Here is a 19,195-nt window from a genome sequence, read left to right on the forward strand (position 1 = left end):
TTTCTAATTACTTCCCTGCCTAGACTCTCCACTTGAGGGGTTTGGTACCAGCACCCCGCCCAGAGCGCTGCCGCCCAAACCCTCGCAGGCAGCTCGTCCACGCCCTCGCAGCTCCGGGTAGAGCCCGGGTCCTGTACGCCTGGGTGTTTGTGGGTCCCTCTGCCCGGCCGTCTGCTGGGGGCACCTCTCCCCCCTCGGTCTTCCCGCCCCCCGCCCCCGGGAGCCCCACCTCGCAGCCACGCTCCTTGCTTCTGCAGCCTGGAAACTCAGCATGCGTCCCGCAGGCTTGGGGAGCGTCTTGCTGCTGGTGTCCTCCCTTCTCCTGCCAGGGGGGCTGTCAGCTGTTCCGCAAAGCTTTTCGCCGTCTCTGAGGTAAGTCTGGTTTGTTTTTCTTGAAGACAGACCTGCCCTGCCTTGCGTGGCGGGACTCAAAGCTCCGGGATGGCTGCCCCAAGCCAAGAGCAGTTAGGAAGTTGGACGCCAGATCAACTGTTTTTCAACCTGTTCCGATTCTCCTTCCATCTACACTGCGCATCGCCTTACTCCTGTTCATTTGCCCTTCCTTGGGAAAAATACAATCATTGAATACATCTATCGTTTCCTCCTGCTCCAGTACGTATCAGGAGGAAGTTTCTGCCATGCCAGGTGTACCTTCGTGCTCTCACCACCTAGAAGGCAGAGCATGGGGCTGGCATTAACATTTTGCATGACATTTTCAGAGGATTGGAGGCACATCGCGATAACTAAACTTGTATGCTTTAAAAGTATAGTTTGTAAGTATCGCTTATTGCAACTTGAAGAAGCCTTATGTCCTCTGCTATCATAACCTGTATGGTTCTTTCTATATAATCATCTCTCCTTTTTCATAAAACAACTTCCCCTGACCATCGGCTAGCAACAGGACTTTTGAAACAGAACTGAAAAGTCAGCCAAGAGTCAGACTTTGGATTAATTTGCATTTAATCTAAATGCGCGGTGTAAGGTTCAGTGGCGGACCTCCAAGGGGCAGGCCCGGATCCTCCAGTTCACCTGGAAGACGGTCCTCTTCTTCGGTTGGGCAGGTCACCACTTAGACACCTGTGGTCATTTCTCCGGTGATGACCAGTGGATGGCATCAGCTTGGTCCTCGGAGAAACGTGGGGGTGGGGGTGCCCAGGCTAACGATCCCCAGGGGGTTGGCGGTCGGTCTCCGGTTCGGGATCTGGGTGGACCCTGGGAGGCCGCGGCGGCGGGCCGCGTTGAGGGGGTGGTGCTCGGAGCAGAAGGGGAAGTGCCTGGACGTGACCGTGGCCCCCGCTGTGGTCTGTCGCCCCTGCAGGAGCGGCCCGGGCGCCGCCGCGTGCAGGCTGTCCCGGGCCGAGTCGGAGCGCCGGTGCCGCGCGCCCGGGCAGCCCCCAGGGGGCGCTCTGTGCCACGGCCGCGGCCGCTGCGACTGCGGGGTGTGCATCTGTCACGTGAGCGAGCCCGGCGTGTACTTCGGGCCCCTGTGCGAGTGCCACGAGTGGGTGTGCGAGACCTACGACGGCAGCACCTGTGCAGGTAAGGGGGCGCGACGCCGGGCCCTCCGCATGCGCTCCCCGGGGGGCTTCGGCCCCTTGGGGGAAGGGGAGGCTGGGGACCATCCCATCTGCATCCTAGAAGCCACCACAGGGAGGGGGCGGGCCCCGCCTTCCGCCAGTCGGTTCTGGAATCACGCCTCTTAACCCGGACCTCTTGCTCTAGGGCCCAGACTTCAGTGGAAATAATATTTGCTAAGGTTCACTCGCTCGATTACAAATCTCAGCTTCTACTGTTGCTTCCTCATTACAGACCAAACCTCCCCACTTTCCCGTAAATGGAGTTATTTCGCTGGCCTCTCCACCCTGATCACGCATGTTAATCATAATATTTGCAGAGTGGAAGCCCCTATTTGTTTTATTTCTTAATTGAAGGGTAGCTGATCGACAGTGTGGCGTCAGTTTCTCACCCGTGTTTTCTTTCTTTACCAAGGAAGCACAGGAGAATCTGATTTTCCTAAATTCCAGGGAAGCCCACTGTGTTTTTGAAAGTGGATTTGCCCTCTCAGAGGTAGCATTTAGTCGACACGTACTGGCCTGTATCAGAAAATCGTACACCAAAACGAGCAGGCCCGTATTTTCTTGGAACTGATAGCTTTGGTATTGTTTTCGCTGCTCGCATTTTTTGGCTTCAGTGCAGCTTGGTGTTTTGTAAGGGTGGAGTGAAAATAAATTCATTTCCTTTGCACATTTTAAAGGAGTGATTTGGGTTCTCATACTGGAAGGGGTCAAGCTGTTTCTTCGAAGAGAACACCCCTCATGTCTATAACCAGTTTCACATAACTGCGCCATTTGCTTGGAGCCAAGAACCTCAATCAGGTCATTGTGAATGATCCAGGCCCTCGGTCAGTAAAAGTGCATTCTCAGTGCACTTTTGTGGGAATACACACAGTGCATTCCCACCAGTGTTTGGCAGACTTGTAGGAAAAAAAAAAATCCACTTATTTTACCCACAGTGTAGCTGAGAATAAGAGTCCAACACTAACAGAGAGATCAAGCATGAGTTTATAGCAAAATGTTTTTTTTTCTTTCTCCTGTGGCATTTGGGCCTAGAAGTGCAAGGAGGGTACGTAATATGCGGGTTGTTTGACAAAGAAAAAAAAAAGTCATATAAGTAATTTGGAGGGCCACAGGTGCTTCTGTGTGTTTGTGTAGCCTTGGAGGCTGCGGTTCAACCCTTTAAAAGTATTGAATGCCACAACTTATTTTAGCTTGTCAGTACCACATGCTACAGTGCTATTAAGGGCAGCCCTTTGGAATGAAAGCTAAGTATTGTCTAATATTTCTCTCCAAATTCAACTGTTACCTGGCTTCTCTGGCTTTGATTGCCTCTGGCAAGGCCTTCTCAATATTGTGAGTTCTGGACACATTTTTCAGGGCATGTTGCATTGGTCTTTCATTGGAAACATAAGAAGCAGAATGCAGCTTTTCAGCCAGTAAGCTAGTTCTGGTTACCAGTAGCTTGAACTCCTCTTTTAAAGGAGCTGATCGGTTTCCTTTCTGTTAGTTAAAGGGTAGCTATGGTATGTATACATACTCTTGTTTATCTCCCATGGAAACTGATTTTTTGTTTTGTCCTACCATCTTTGTCACTACATTCCTTCCATCCTGGTGCAAAATGCAGCCCTGAGTCATGCATGGTTTTGTTTGCTTGTGTGTACATTCCTGCTTCTCTATATTGAAGACTGAATGAAAGAACTGTGTTTGTTTCCAGTCCTCATCTTTCACACTGTTGCCCATTGATGCCGGCTCGCTGGGCCTGGTGTAGAATCTGCCCCTGCAAATGCACTGGCTACATTTGCCAGGTCAGTGAGGACAGCCTTACACACAGTCTATCTGGTTATCTTGCCAGCTTGCCCTCTTGTTCTGTGCTTCAAGTTTAGCTACTCCATTCTGTCTGCAAGAAATAATTCCTATATTATCGCCAGTTAGATGGAAACATGGACTTCCCCAGTGGCTCAGCAGTAAAAAGAATCTGCCTGCAATTCAGGAGACACAGGAGACGTGGGTTCGATCCCTGGGTCAGGAAGATCCCCTGGAGTAGGAAATGGCAACCCACTCCAGTATTCTTTCCTGGGAAATTTCCTGGACAGAGGAGCCTCCTGGGCTGTAGTCCATGGGGTCGCAGAGTCAAGCATGACTGAGCACTCACTCCAGATAGAAACAGCAGGTTGTCTTTCATGTTTTATGTGCTTCTGGGCCTTGGTCTCTGTGATGAGCCCCTGTAGGTGATTTTCAGAAATGGAGTAACTTCCAGAGACTTCCCCCTACTTTGTGAAGAAAACACAGTTCTGCTCTGGCAGGGTATCATAGAGTGGTTAAGACTGCGAGGTCTGGGAGTTTTCCAGGATTTGAATCCCACACTTAACATCTGTCTGAACTTGGGCAGTTACTTAACATTCCTGAGCCTTGATTTCTTCATCTTAAAAATGGGAATAATAAAGTAGCTATCTTATGGGATTGTTGTGAGGTTTAACAGATGCAGGAGACTTAGAATAGTGTTTTGCATGAAGTCAGCACTCAGACATGAATATGCTTGTATATGTCTATATAACATTATTTTGGGATGCGCAAAAGGTGAGCTAGGATGAATGGATAGAAAGAGATGAATAGATAAAGAGCCTGGCTTAGTGTTTGTTAGTCGATCCTGTGAAAGCAATTTAGTGTCATTAATGTCTTGGGGGTGGGGGGAGACCTGTTATTGATCCAAAGTTCAAAAGGTCAAGCAAGGACAGCAATTTTGGCTCAACCAGAGAGCAGCTGTAGGAGATACACTGTGCTCTTTTCAAGTTAAGTCCACTGGGATTCTTACACCGTGACTCATAGGAGACATACTTACTTTAGATGAGCTGGTTGAGAGTGATGACGTTTACACACGATCACAAGTGGTCTCTCTCTCCCAGTCTCCACTGGCTCCTGGCACATGGATCTTCCTCCAAATTCTATAGCATAAAGATCTGACCCAGCGATTATTCGTGTGGGTGTGATGGTCTAATGAGGAGTAAACTCCTTTTGGTGAAATATTTCTTTAAGAACAGTCAAATGTTTGATTCTATAAAAACAAACTTTTGGTTTGGAATTCAGGGTATCCTGAATAACCCGCCCTGGGTACCTGTGATTACACTTAAAGTATTGGTTTCTTAAACATTTTTCCAATCACTTTTTGAAATACATCACTTAAAAGAGTTTCATTTTTAGGAACTTGGGAAAGCTAACTGAATCCATTGTAGCCAGTTCTATAAAGTGCTATTAGAGAAGGGAATGGCAACCCACTCCAGTGTTCTTGCCTGGAGAATTCCATGGACAGAGGAACTTGGCAGGCTACAGTCCATGGGGTCACAAAGAGTCAGACGACTGAGCAACTCACACACACACACGCACACACACACATACACACATAAAGTGCTATATGGCTTTCCCTGATGGCTCAGTGGGTAAAGAATATGCCTTCAGTGTGGGAGATGAAGGAGACTTGGGTTTGATCCCTGAAGAAGATCCTGGATCTTCTTCAGGAATCAAACCCATGAATCACATGGACAGAGAAGCCTGGAGGGTTACAATCCAAAGGGATGCAAAGAGTTGGACATGACTGAGAGACTAAACACTCACACTTGCACATACAAAGTTCTGTATATTTGCTAGACTCTCTGTTTACTATTAAAGATGTTGTTATGTAGTCGCTTAGTCATGTCTGACTCTTTGCAACCCCATGGACTGTAGTTCACCAGGCTCCTCTGTCCATGGGATTTCCCAGGCAAGAATACTGGAATGGATTGTCATTTCATTTTCCGGAGGATCTTTCTGACTCAGGGATTAAACCTGTGTCTCCTGCATTGGTGGGTGGGTTCTTTACCACTGAGCCACCAGGGAAGCCCCGTAAGATGTTGTAAATACATGCGTATGTATAACTGAATCACTTTGCTGTATGCCTGAAACTAATGGGACATTGTTCATCAACTGTATTCCCATATAAAAGGAAAAGTTAAAAAATAATAAAATGAATGTCAGTTAACTCCTAAAAAAATAAAGGTGCTACAAAAGATGAGGAATACATGACAGCTTCCCACTGAGTAGAAATACCAAATGCCTATAAGGCAAGGAAGAATTTCTATGTATTTCTATGAGGATTCCATTAAGGTAGGAATTACATATTGTGGTGTAAATTCTGGAAAAATTGTAGCATCTGACATAAATCTTTTAGTATAAGGAGGTTTTTATTCCAAAGGGTGGACAATTGGAATTCTGAGTGAATAAAAATTGAAGAAATGGGTTAGAGGCAGAAAAACATGTGGGTGAGTTTGGAGAAGAATAAAGGGTTCTGGGGCTGGCTTCACGGGAAATTAGGGCTGTGGGAAGCCTAGTGGAAGATATATTGAGAGCCGCAGCTGGACATCTGGCAGAGAGCTCTGAATCTGAAGGTGAAAGTTAAACGCTCAGTTGTGTCCGACTCTTGCGACCCCATGGATTACACAGTCCATGGAATTCTCCAGGCCAGAATGCTGGAGTGGGTAGCCCTTCCCTTCTCCAGGGGATCTTCCCAATCCAGGGATCGAACCCAGGTCTCCTGCAGAAGAACTGCAGGCAGATTCTTTACCAGCTGAGCCACAAGGGAAGCACGCTGAATGTGAAGCCTGTGCTCAGTTAAACAGTATATAGGAACCATGAAGCAGTTTGAACATGGGAGTTTGAACATGATTGATGGTCAATGCTTTGATTCATGGAAAGTAATATGGTGCCTGGGGACCCAGCAGGTTGGGATAGACACTTGATGGGGAGGAACTCAGGTTAGATCGTGTTTAAATACTAGTTCCCAGGGGAGAGAATAAGGATAGAATTATGAGGCATTTTAAAGACTGCTGGAAGATAGAATCATATGCTTTAGTACTCAGGGATGAGTAAGATGGTGTCAGTGATAGAACTGATGGAAAAAAGTCAGGAGAAAGAATCAGAAAACTCATCAATGGTGAAAAGGCTCTGCTAAATTAAAAACGCTTATTTTTATCTGGAATTGCTGTGAAATGAAGAATGATTGCTTATAGAATGAGTCTGGACTTTATGGCCCTTCTGGGGTTAGATTGGAATCTTGTCTGAATTGTTAACTCGAGTTAACTTGTTTCTGTCATTCATCCCTGAGACAGTCATTTGATTTCTCTGAAAGTTAGTTTCTTTCTCTGGAACATCTTTATGGATATAAAGAACTTGACATTCTGCAGGATATTATTCAGAATAATTTTTAATCTTTTTGTATAAATACATTTAATATCTATATAATTTAAAGATTAATTTATTCAGTTCAGTTCAGTCGCTCAGTCATGTCCGACTCTTTGCGACCCCATGGACCACAGCACTCCAGGCCTCCCTATCCATCACCAACTCCTGGGGTTTACTCAGACTCATGTCCATTGAGTCAGTGATGCCATCCAGCCATCTCATTCTCTGTCGTCCCCTTTTCCTCCTGCCCCCAATCCCTCCCAGCATCAGAGTCTTTACCGATGAGTCAACTCTTCGCATGAAGTGGCCAAAGTCCTGGAGTTTTAGCTTTAGCATCATTCCTTCCAAGAACACCCAGGACTGATCTCCTTTAGGATGGACTGGTTGGATCTCCTTGCAGTCCAAGGGACTCTCAAGAGTCTTCTCCAACAGCACAGTTCAAAAGCATCAATTCTTCGGTACTCAGCTTTCTTTACAGTCCAACTCTCACATCTATACATGACCACTGGAAAAACCATAGCCTTGACTTTACTTTGTTGGTAAAGTAATGTTCCTGTTTTTTAATATGCTGTCTAGGTTGATCATAACTTTCTTTCCAAGGAGCAAGCATCTTTTAATTTCATGGCTGCAATCACCATTTGCAGTGATTTTGCAAAAGATTAATTATAGATTTAATTTATTCAGACTATGAAACATCCTTATAAGCATTGGTTTAAACACACATGGTATGAAAATACTTAAAAATACATGGAAATACCCCTAATATGGAAGTATTAGTAATTTTTTTCTGGCAGCTATTTCTGATGTCTACACTGTTAAGTAGTATGAGGACTGTATATGATTATTCATGAGAGCTGGATTTTCTGAATCCTTATAGTCTGTCCTAGAAGTGTTGGACCTACTTGCTCTTCACAGTTGCATTTTACTTAAAATTTTTTTTTTCAAAATTGGAGTATAGTTGTTTTACAATGTTTCTACTGTACAGCACTGTGAATTAGCTGTGCATGCATATATCCCCTCCCTCTTGGACCTCCCTTCCATCCTCCCATCTCAGCCCTCCAGGCCGTCACAGAGCGCCGAGTTGAGCTCTCTGTGTTATACGGCAGCTTCCTCCTAGCTCTCTGTCTAACGTGGTAGTACACATATGTCCATGCTACTTTCTCAGTTCATCTCACTCATCTCACATGGCCCCACCCCATGGTCACAGGTCCATTCTCTACACCTGCATCTCTATCTCTGCCCTGAAGATAGGTTCATCAGGACCATTTTTCTAGATTCCACATACATGCATTAATATACAGTCTTTCTTTTTCTCTTTCTGACCTACTTCGCTGTGTATGACAGACTCTAGATTTATCCACATCTCTACAAATGACCCAATTTTGTTCCTTTTTATGGCTGAATAATATTCCATTGTATATATCCATCACATCTCTATCCACTCCTCTGCTGATGGACATTTAAGTTGCTTTCATATCCTGGCTACTGTAAAGAACACTGTGATGAACACTGGGGTACATGTGTCTTTGGAATTATGGTTGCATTTTCTTAGATAATTGAATAACTGGCTCCAAGCCTATTTTGTGGAATCACTCTTTGGTTTTTCTTTCTTAGTGGTCTTCCGTTTTCCACCTTGCCCCCCCCACCCCTCTTAGATGCAGTACTGTATCCAAAGATTCAGCCTATCCTGGATCATGGAGGACTGGGGTACATGTTTATTGTAAGACATCCACATTGTAAGTGGTGCTGTGCAGTTCAAACCTGTGCAGTTCAAAGGTCAACTGATTTATTGAAACATTACTCTGCGTCCTAGAGTCATCGGGGGTTGGGTTGTTTAATCACAGGAATGTAAACCAACTTAAGACTGAATAATAATCATTCTAGTTCTTGAAACTCCAATTTCCAGTCCCGTACTTCAGTCCTCTCCCTGCTCTCCAAACTTTTTTTTCTCTCACTATTCATCATGTATATTTCATTTCCAAGTTCTGCTCATTTGGGGCAAGGAGTTCAGCTATTATTTCTATTATCTTGTTTCTTGGTCATCCACAGTCTTTGAAGTCTTGGTGTCTATTCAGAGAGTTGATGTCTTTAGGTATTAATGTTATATATATATTCACTTTTTTCAAATCTTGCTTTAAATGTATATGTACTTATAAATAATATAAATACCAAGGCCTGAAGAAGTTCTCTTCATGCATATATATTCTGGTTGCCAGTTAAAGCATATATATGTGTATGCAAATATGTATTTGCTACCTTAAATTTATACACATGTGTTATATACATCTGAATACATCAATATGTCTTCAAACATATGTTTGCGTGTATATGTGTTTATGGCGTGTATGTGGGTATTAATATATGAGCATATGCACAATTGCATTTACCTATGTGTATTTACATATGTGTGTGCATCTAAATGTACCACAAAGACATACACATGTAACCCCTCTTTCTGAAAGACTGCTGTCTGCAGAGGGGAGTCCATTCCATTTTCAAATCTTTGCAATGCTAATACTTCTGATAGAAAAGGCACCTTGGGTGGTTATCACATTTGTAAACCTACTACAAACCAATAGCTTATTGGGGCATACTTTGGGTGACTGCCTCTTCAAAACATCTCGTGAAGACAGTGGGAAGTTACTTGGTTGGCTCCTGGTTTGGTTGTCTTTTTCACTGTTCAGTCAGTTAGGCTGCTGAAGTCACATTTGAACTACGATTCATATTTGGTAAGGATGAATGGATGAAAGTTGCTCAGTAGTGTCTGAGTCTTTTTGACCTCATGGACTGTAGCCCACCAGGCTCATCTGACCATGGGGTTCTCCAGGTGAGAATACTGGAGTGGGTTGCCATTCTCTTTTCCAGAGGATCTTCCCAACCCAGGGATTGAACCTGGGTCTCCTACATTGCAGGCAGATTCTTTATTAACGGAGCCACCAGAGAAGCCCCATATTTGGTAAAGAAGTTCTCTAACTCTTATACTAAAACTCTGTTCATAGACAGGAATGAAAAAATGACTCCCTTTTCTACTTTTTAAATGAAAAATAGTACTGCTTTTGTCACTAACATATTTTTATTCTGCATACGTTTTATGGAGAATCTGAAAATTCCTTAAGGCCCCCTGTTCCATGCTGAAGCCTTGAATCTAGGGTTAGACACAAAATCCCTGAGGATTCTTCTTATAGCCCGCAGTCTTAAAACTATAAACCAAATCATAAATTTTCTCTATCCTCAAGGCAATAATATCTTCTTGTCTGGTTTTGCCTATAACAATAAATTCTACTATTACAGAAATTTGATTTCCTGCTTAGTTCATCTGAATTTTCTAATCATATCTCAGCAGGGAGAAAAAAGGAAATAAATAAAATGAGATAAATCAACTTTTATGTCTAACTGGACTGGGCTTCCTAGATGGCTCAACAGTAAAGAATCTACCTGTAACAGGAGACACGGGAGATGGGGGTTCAGTCCCAGGGTTGGGAAGATCCCCTGGAGGAGGAAATGGCAACTCTCTCCAATATTCCTGCCTGGGAAATCCCATGGACAGAGGAGCCTGGTGGGCTACAGGGGTCACAAAGAGTCAGACACGACTGAGCACAGGCAAGAACTTCAGGAGAAGACAGCTGGATTAGGGGACAGAAGAAGCAGGTGGAGGTGTGGTGGGGGACTGAAAGGGAGCTAATTGTAGGAGGAATTTGGTTTAGCTTTCTACCTTTCTTCCTGCCCAGAAGGCATGTGAAGTTCCAGAAGCCTTTCTTTAAAACTGAAGTATAGTTAATTTATGACCTTGTGTTCATTTCAGGTATGTAGCACAGTGGCTTTCAGATGTAAATGTGTGTGTGTGTGTGTGTGTGTGTGCACGTGTGAGTGTATGTTTTTTTCTGTTCTTTTCCATGATAGGTTATTCTAAGTTATTGAATATACTTCCCTGTTTTGTACAGCAGGACCTTGCTCTTTATTTGATATATAGTAGTCTGTATCTTGACTATGCCAAAGCCTTTGACTGTGTGGACACAATAAACTGTGGAAAATTCTGAAAGAGATGGGAATACCAGACCACCTGACCTGACTCTTGAGAAACCTATATGCAGGTCAGGAAGCAACAGTTAGAACTGGACATGTAGCAACAGACTGGTTCCAAATAGGAAAAGGAGTATGTCAAGGCTGTATATTGTCACCCTGCTTATTTAACTTCTATGCAGAGTACATCATGAGAAACACTGGGCTGGAAGAAGCACAAGCTGGAATCAAGATTGCCGGGAGAAATATCAATAACCTCAGATATGCAGATGACACCACCCTTATGGCAGAAAGCGAAGAGGAACTAAGAAGCCTCTTGATGAAAGTGAAAGAGAAGAGTGAAAAAGTTGGCTTAAAGCTCAACATTCAGAAAACGAAGATCATGGCATCTGGTCCCATCACTTCATGGGAAATAGATGGGGAAACAGTGGACACAGTGTCAGACTTTATTTTGGGGGGCTCCCAAATCACTGCAGATGGTGACTGCAGCCATGAAATTAAAAGACGCTTACTCCTTGGAAGGAAAGTTATGACCAACCTAGATAGCATATTCAAAAGCAGAGACATTACTTTGCCAACAAAGGTCCATTTAGTCAAGGCTATGGTTTTTCCAGTGGTCATGTATGGATGTGAGAGTTGGACTGTGAAGAAAGCTGAGCACTGAAGAATTGGTGCTTTTGAACTGTGGTGTTGGAGAAGACTCTTGAGAGTCCCTTGGACTGCAAGGAGATCCAACCAGTCCATTCTGAAGGAGATCAGCCCTGGGATTTCTTTGGAGGGAATGATGCTGAAGCTGAAACTCCAGTACTTTGGCCACCTCATGCAAAGAGACCTCATTGGAAAAGACTCTGATGCTGGGAAGGATTGGGGGCAGGAGGAGAAGGGGACGACAGAGGATCAGATGGCTGGATGGCATCGCGGACTCGATGGACTTGAGTCTGAGTGAACTCCGGGAGTTGGTGATGGACAGGGAGGCCTGGCGTGCTGCGATTCATGGGGTCGCAAAGAGTTGGACATGACTGAGTGACTGAACTGAACTGAACTGAATCTGTATCTTGGAGAAGGCAATGGGAACCCACTCCAGCACTCTTGCCTGGAAAACCCCATGGACGGAGGAGCCTGGTGGGCTGCAGTCCATGGGGTCGCTATGAGTCGGACAAGACTGAGCAACTTCACTTTCACTTTTCACTTTCATGCATTGGAGAAGGAAATGGCAACCCATTCCAGTGTTCTTGCCTGGGGAGAATCCCAGGGATGAGGGAGCCTGGTGGGCTTCCGTCTATCAGGTCGCACAGAGTCGGACACGGCTGAAGCGACTTAGCAGCAGCAGCAGCAGTCTTTATCTGTTAATCCCATACTCCTGTTTTATATTTCCCCTTTGGTAACCATAACTTTGTTTTCTATGTCTGTGGATCTGTTTCTGTCTTGTAAATAAATTTGTTTGTGTTATTTTTAGTTTGCACATGTAAGTGAGATGTAATATTTGTCTTTCTCTGTCTAACTTACTTTACTCAATAGGATAATCTCTAGGTCCATTCACGTTGCTGCAAATGGCATTATTTCATTCCTTTTAATAGCTGATATTTTATGTTGTGTGTGTATATTTATATATTATTCTACCTCCTTTGGGCTTCCGTTATAGCTCAGTTGGTAAAGAATCCACCCGCAGTGCAGGAGACCCAGTTCAATTCCTGGGTTGGGAAAATCTGCTGGAGAAGAGATAGGTTACCCACTCCAGTATTCTTGGGCTTCCCCTGTGGCTCAGCTGGTAAAGAATCCACCTGCAATGTGGGAGACCTGGGTTGGGAAGATCCTCTGGAGAAGGGAAAGGCTATGGACTGTAAAGTCCATGGGGTCGCAAAGACTCGGACACGACTGAGTGAGTTGCACTCACTCACCACCTCCTTTTATTGCCATATATACCTTAAGTGCCTCAGCACGTAGAATGAAATTCAAGTAAGTTAAATATGTATGTGCTGTGTCTCCCCTTCAGTCTTATTGTTAATTACAGCCTCTTGTTAATATTTAATTTAAGGTGTAAACATCCTTATTTTCCCATGATTATATAAATATGTTATAAACACATGTAGATAGGTTGTTTCCATTAATTTTTTCTTGCTTTTTTTCTTTAACAATAGATCATGGCCCTCAGTCCAGTTTATACATATATGATTAAGAATTTTCACAAGTATATGATGTGTTGAGGTATGAATGTATTACTTCATTAGACTGTCTGCCTATTAGTGAACACTCTGGTTTGAAGTTTTTGTTATTTTTGTGTTTTTTGATATAGGGACTTGAAAGAGCATTCGATTTAAAATTGCTCACACATACTCACACTCATACACACAGCTCTCTAGCACTCTGGCTCTTGCACAAGCAAGTACACACTAGAGTGAGTTGGGTTCCGAGACACTTGGGAGGGTGTCTCCAGGCAACAGAAGTGTGAATAAAAGTGTCTTCCTGTGTTGAGAATCTTGGCAAAGGGAAACTTCAAATAGGGTGGAACCGGGAGATCTGAAGCTTTTGTCCTTTGGGAAATTTTGATTCCAAGCCTGATCTGGGATTCAAGGTCGTGAGTCACATCTGAGAAGGAGGAGGAGAGTAGTACTGCTGAGCAGAAAGGATCAAGGGGATGGGCCAGGGCATTTTCAGAGCCCCACATGGGTAACTTCTCAAGCTATTTCCCATTAACTCTTAAATTGATAAAGATTGAGAGCTGCAAGAAGGTTGCAAATCTCATTTTCTTTGGAAAAGAGTGCTTTGTCTTTTCAAGGATCACATTTCCTGGCAAATAAGAAGCTCTATTTGGTAATAGAACTCATTCTTCTGTCTACTCTAAATCATCTTATTTAAGGCTGGCTAGAATGATGGCTTTGTAAAGGGAAAAGAAAAGTAAGACCTTGATAAGAGTGCTCACTGGTCTGACCTTGTGTCACCTCAGTCTTAATTTATGTGGTGGGACAGGCTTCTATGCCAAAGTGCCTATCATCCTAATTGTACGTGATCACTTGTTTGAACATCAAATTGTTCCAAGTCAATAGTGACCCACTCCAGTTTCCCGATTTATTATTTTATCTGGATATTTCCTAGGGAAAAGGCGGGCTAAATTTTTTTCTTAAAAGGGGCCAGTGAGTTAGGTATTGCTTAGAAGCTTCTCTTACAGCAATCCATGAATGTAAATTTGTGATTTAGCCAATGAGAATAAGGAGCCAAAATCAAGAAATCAAAAAGCACGGTCAACGTATTTCCTAATTGGTCATTACTGCTCTTTCAAAGCTGTCATTTTCTGCTGTGCACAACAGTTAGACAAAACTAGTTATTTCTCTAAGCAAAATGACTTGGCCATTTAATTAAACCTTTTCTTCTCCAAAATACAGAAGACAAGTTATAAACTGTTTTTTTCTTTCTTGATCAACACCATTGCTTATATAAGTTCTAAAAGCAGTATTGATGTGAAAATAACTCATCTTTAAGAAAGAAAGGACATTTTTAAGAAACTAAGAAAATATTTTTTTGAGAAAGAAAGCAAATTATTGATTTGTTAGCTGTGTACTAGATAGACTTCTTTTGATTTCTTCCTTGAATAGATTTGAGCCCTAAAATTAGTGTTGTGTTGGTAATACAAAAGAATAATAGAAAAATATCTACTTACTCTTGAGCATGTTTTGATGGAAAATATTTTCATATGTATGAATTCATTCACTTTGCTGACAAAAGTCCGTATAGTCAAAGCTACGGTTTTTTCCAGTAGTCATGTGCAGATGTGAGAGTTGGACCATAAAGAATGCTGAGTGCTGAAAAATTGATGCTTTTGAATTGTGGTGCTGGAGAAAACTCTTCAGAGTCCCTTGGACTGCAAGGAGATCAAACCAGTCCATCCTAAAGGAGATTAACCCTGAATATTCATTGGAAGGACTGATGCTGAAACTGAAGCTCCAATACTTTGGCCACCTGATGTGAAGAGCTGACTCATTTGAAAAGACCCTAATGCTGGGGAAGATTGAGGATAGGAGGAGAAGAGGGTGACAGAGGGTGAGATGGTTGGATGACATCACTGGGTCAATGGACATGAATTTGAGCTAACTTTGGGAGATAGTGAAGGACAGGGAAGGCTGGCATGCTACAGTCCATGGGGTCGCAGAGGCAGTCATGACTGAAAGACTGAACAACAATGAATTCATTCACTTCTTCTATAACTTGAAAGGGGTGGTCAAAATTACTGTTCTTCAGGGACTTCCCTGGTGGTCCAGTGGTTAAGACTGTGCTTCCAAAGCAGGGGGTATGGGTTCAATCCCTGACCGAGGAGCTAACATCCCACACGCACCGTCAAAAAGGTATATATATATAAAATTCTCTCTCCATCATACTGAGCAACCCAAGAAGAAATGCGTCCCCCTGATCAATAGGTAGCTTCTCTTCAAACATATTAATGTTGTCCTGAGACAACATATTTAGGGGAAATTGTTCAGTTGCTGAGTCTTGTCCAACTCCTTGCAACCACATGGACTCCAGGCCTCCCTGTCCATCACCAACTCCCAGAGCTTGCTCAAACTCATGTCCATCGAGTCGGTGATGCCATCCAGCCATCTCATCCTCTGTCGTCCCGTCTCCTCTTGCCCTCAATCTTTCCTAGCATCAGGGTCTTTTCAAATGAGTCAGCGCTTCGCATCAGGTGGCCAAAGTATTAGAGTTTCAGCTTCAACATCAGTCCTTCCAGTGAACACCCAGGACTGATCTCCTTTAGGATGGACTGGTTGGATCTCCTTGCTGTCCAAGGGACTCTCATTTCTTCTCTAGCACCACAGTTCAAAAATATCAGTTCTTGGGCACTCATCCTTCTTTATGGTCTAATATTTAGGGGAAATATTTTCGTGAGTTTGGAGTCTTGAAATGAGAACCTCATTATTCAGGAGCCTCATTTTTCCATTGAAAATATATCTTGATTTTTTTCCTTTTTTGTGGAGAAGCAGATTGTGCTGCTTCTTTCTGTCTTATGTCAGAGATAGAGCACATAAAAGCTCAAATATTGGGCAGGAGAAAGAACACTTCATTCATTTAGCATCAGAAGAAGTCCAGGTAACAGAAATCACTGAGACTAAATTACTCATACCAACAAAGAGCTTTTCTCTCAGCTGTAATTGAAATTCTTAGAGTGATTGCGATTAGCGCTAACTAAGGACTCACTGGAGTCAGCAATAGGGGAAACTCTTCCACAACCTTTGGTTTTCCTTTTCCATAAAGTCAAAAGAAAACATAGGTAGGAAAGTTGAATACATATTTCTTATTTTCATGGACATGAACTGGTATTATTTTGTGTATTACCCATTTTGGATAGTATGAATAAATCAACTTAGATATTATTTTTGCTCTTATAAAATTAAGGTGTTTATAATATGAAATCCAGAAGTTCAAATACATGCATTTTAAAATATATATATGGCGTTTTTTAGAACAACGAGATGTGAATTGACGGCAATGTACCAGGAGAGAAGCGTGCAGAGAAAACTGAACAATTTCGATTAGGTCATCATGAGCGTTTCGTTTGTGCCCTGAAAGTGGGCATGTCAACCTTTGCACCCTGATATGCGGGTTCTGGGGACATGCTACATCTATCACTCATCAACCTGCCTGGCATGTGACATTCCTGAATGCTTCTATCTCAGCCCTGCTTGTATGCTAGATGAAGAGTTTTAAGGCTTTTGAGGGATAGTGCACTGATTTGTTATTCATAAAGCCTTTCTGTGTATGCATATACATGCGTGCTCAGCCACGTGTGACTCTTTGCCCGCCAGACTCCTCTGTCCATGGGGTTTCCCAGGCAAGAACACTGGAATGGGTTGCCATTTCCTTTTCCAGGGGATCTTCCTGACCCAAGGATTGAACCCGAGTCTCCTGAGTCTCCTGCGTTGGTAAGAGGATTCTTTACCACTGCGCCACCTGGGAATCCCAATAAAGCCTTCATTGAATTTAATAGTCTGTCCTTGAGGAGAGCTGAGTGAGAATGTTTGGACAGGAAGGAAAGGCAGAGGCAGAGTGCTCTAGAAAATGCCTGGAAATTGGAATTAAAAAACAAAGCAAGCTGCTTGTTCTTTCTCCAAAATTGTTGTTCAATGTGTGTCCTTGTGAAAGTCACTTAACTTCTCTGTGGAATTAAGTTTAACAAGCATTTATTAAATATCTCCACAAGAATGTCTAGAGAGGTCACTCTGCTCTTCCTGGTCTGCAAGGTGGGTAGGTAGGTGGGAATTGAGGAGCTGAGGGCAATAATTTTCTCAGCCATAGGATTTAACATAAATATTTGAATATAGTGGTTCCTCAGTGGAATTAATGGATTGATGCGATTGTGACAGTCTGATATTTAGATCTAATTTGCGGGGGTCATTATGTTTCCTTTTGAAGTGTAACTGTGTTAAATTAATTACATGGAAGATTATATTAGCATCTTAAGGATTTTATGAAGGGATGAGAAAATTTTAAAGGAAAAGCAAAAATGTATCTAGAAACTAATAGTCAATGAAGGAATTTGTATCATTCTCATAAAAAGAAATTCCTTAATTATAAACATAATGTTCGGTGTGTCAGAGGGGAAGAGTTCCTTTCCACTGTACTTAAATACACCAAATCTGTCTTTTTACGGCATCTTCCAGCTGATCTCTGTATAAATACATGCTCCAAAGGCACGGTGGTAGTGGTGGTGGTGGTTTAGTCGCTAAGTCGAGTCTGAACCTTGTGACCCATGGACTGTAGCCCGCCAGGCTCCTCTGTCCACAGGATATCCCAAGCAAGAGTAGTGGAGTGGGTTGCCATTTCCTTCTCCAGGGAACCTTCCCATCCTAGGGATCAAACCCTCATCTCCTGCATTGCAGCTGAATTCTTTACCACTGAGCCACCAGGGAAGCTCCCTAACGCTGTAAAATACAGCAATTTAATGAAAACCAAACTATTGACCCATGTCACCACGTAAGCAAATAGGTTCAGTGGCTGTCTGTTTCCATGTGCATGTTCAGTAAGCCATTTATCTACTTTTTAATTAAATTACCGCCTTTAGTTTTCACACCTGTTCTGCCTTAGAAGAGTATTTTATGTAGCACGATGTGTTTGGTTTTTGGATAAGCTATACTTCCTTTTATGTCCTGAGAACTTCAAAAAAGCATTGGAATAAGTCTGTGTATTTGGTATTATCCAGATTTCTGTTCTTCAGATTTTAAACAATGGAGCTCAATTTGTTTAAGAGGAAGAGAGAGTGTAAACAGTTTTAAATTGTGTGAGATGTCAGTACAAGGGTGGTTGGCCAGTGAACCATTGTAAAGTAATTGGCAGTATTGTTATGTATGTAGCTCATTAATTTAATGCAGAATATATTTCTTGTTTCTAGTGAAGAACTGTAGGTCCTTTAGGGACTAATTTCTCTGTGAAGTTTGATTGATTCTGAAATGCAAAATACTTAACAGTTTTATTGGAAGTCAGTATAAATATTTTTGACAAAAATGTGTGTAATTAGTATTTCTAATAAGTTAGTTGGTATACATTACTCACCAACATTAAGAGCTGAAACTGAAAATGGACCACTTTTTCATATTTAAAAAGGAGAAGGCAATGGCAACCCACTCCAGTATTCTTGCCTGGAAAATCCCACGGATGGAGGAGCCTGGCAGACTCTAGTCCATGGGGTCACAAAGAGTCAGACACGACTGAGTGACTCCACTCACTTTTCATATTTAAAGACTTATATACAGATATAAAGTTAGAGATACAGATCATTGTGTCCTATGTGTGTAATCACTATGCCATTTACTGGTTCAGTTACCAGCTATTTATGGAGAAACTTCTATGTGGTTAGTTGGGGTGGTTGTTTTTCAGTCCCTCAGTCATGTCCAACTGTTGGTGACCCCATGGAATGCAGCATGCCAGGCTTCCTTATCCTTCACTAATTCCTGGAGTTTGCTCAAACTCATGTCCATTGAGTCGGTGATGTCATCCAACCATCTTGTCCTCTGTCGTCCCCTTCTCCTCCTGCCTTCAATTTTCCCCAGCATCAGGGTCTTTTCCAGTGAGTTGGTTCTTTGCATCAGGTAGCCAAAGTATTGGAGCTTCAGCTTCAGCATCAGTCCTTCCAATGAATATTCAGAACTGATCTCCTTTATGATTGACTGGTTTGATCTCCTTGCCATCCAAGGGACTCTCAAGAGTCTTCTCCAACACCATAGTTCAAAAGCGTCAATTCTCCCAAATCATCTCACCCTCTCCCCGATTTGGGAGAATGACATTGAAACACGTATAATATCATGTAAGAATCAAATTGCCAGTCTATGTCCGATGCAGGATATGGCACGCTTGGGGCTAGTACGCGGGGATGAGCCAGAGAGATGTTGTGGGGAGGGGGGTGGGAGGGGGGTTCATGTTTG

General features: G+C 42.9%; 1 protein-coding gene across 1 annotated transcript in view; it reads left to right on the plus strand.

Moving 5' to 3' along the window:
* Positions 1 to 19,195, plus strand: part of ITGBL1 (integrin subunit beta like 1) — a 228,322-nt gene continuing 209,127 nt past the window's right edge. The window contains exons 1-2 of the mRNA XM_040267415.1: positions 1 to 372; positions 1,319 to 1,539. Of these exons, the coding sequence (XP_040123349.1) occupies positions 272 to 372; positions 1,319 to 1,539 (322 nt within the window). The 5' untranslated portion in view covers positions 1 to 271. The remainder of the gene's footprint in view (positions 373 to 1,318; positions 1,540 to 19,195) is intronic.

The sequence above is a fragment of the Oryx dammah genome, unplaced genomic scaffold (assembly GCF_014754425.2).
Source record: "Oryx dammah isolate SB20612 unplaced genomic scaffold, SCBI_Odam_1.1 HiC_scaffold_24, whole genome shotgun sequence".
NCBI classification, from domain to species: domain Eukaryota; kingdom Metazoa; phylum Chordata; class Mammalia; order Artiodactyla; family Bovidae; genus Oryx; species Oryx dammah.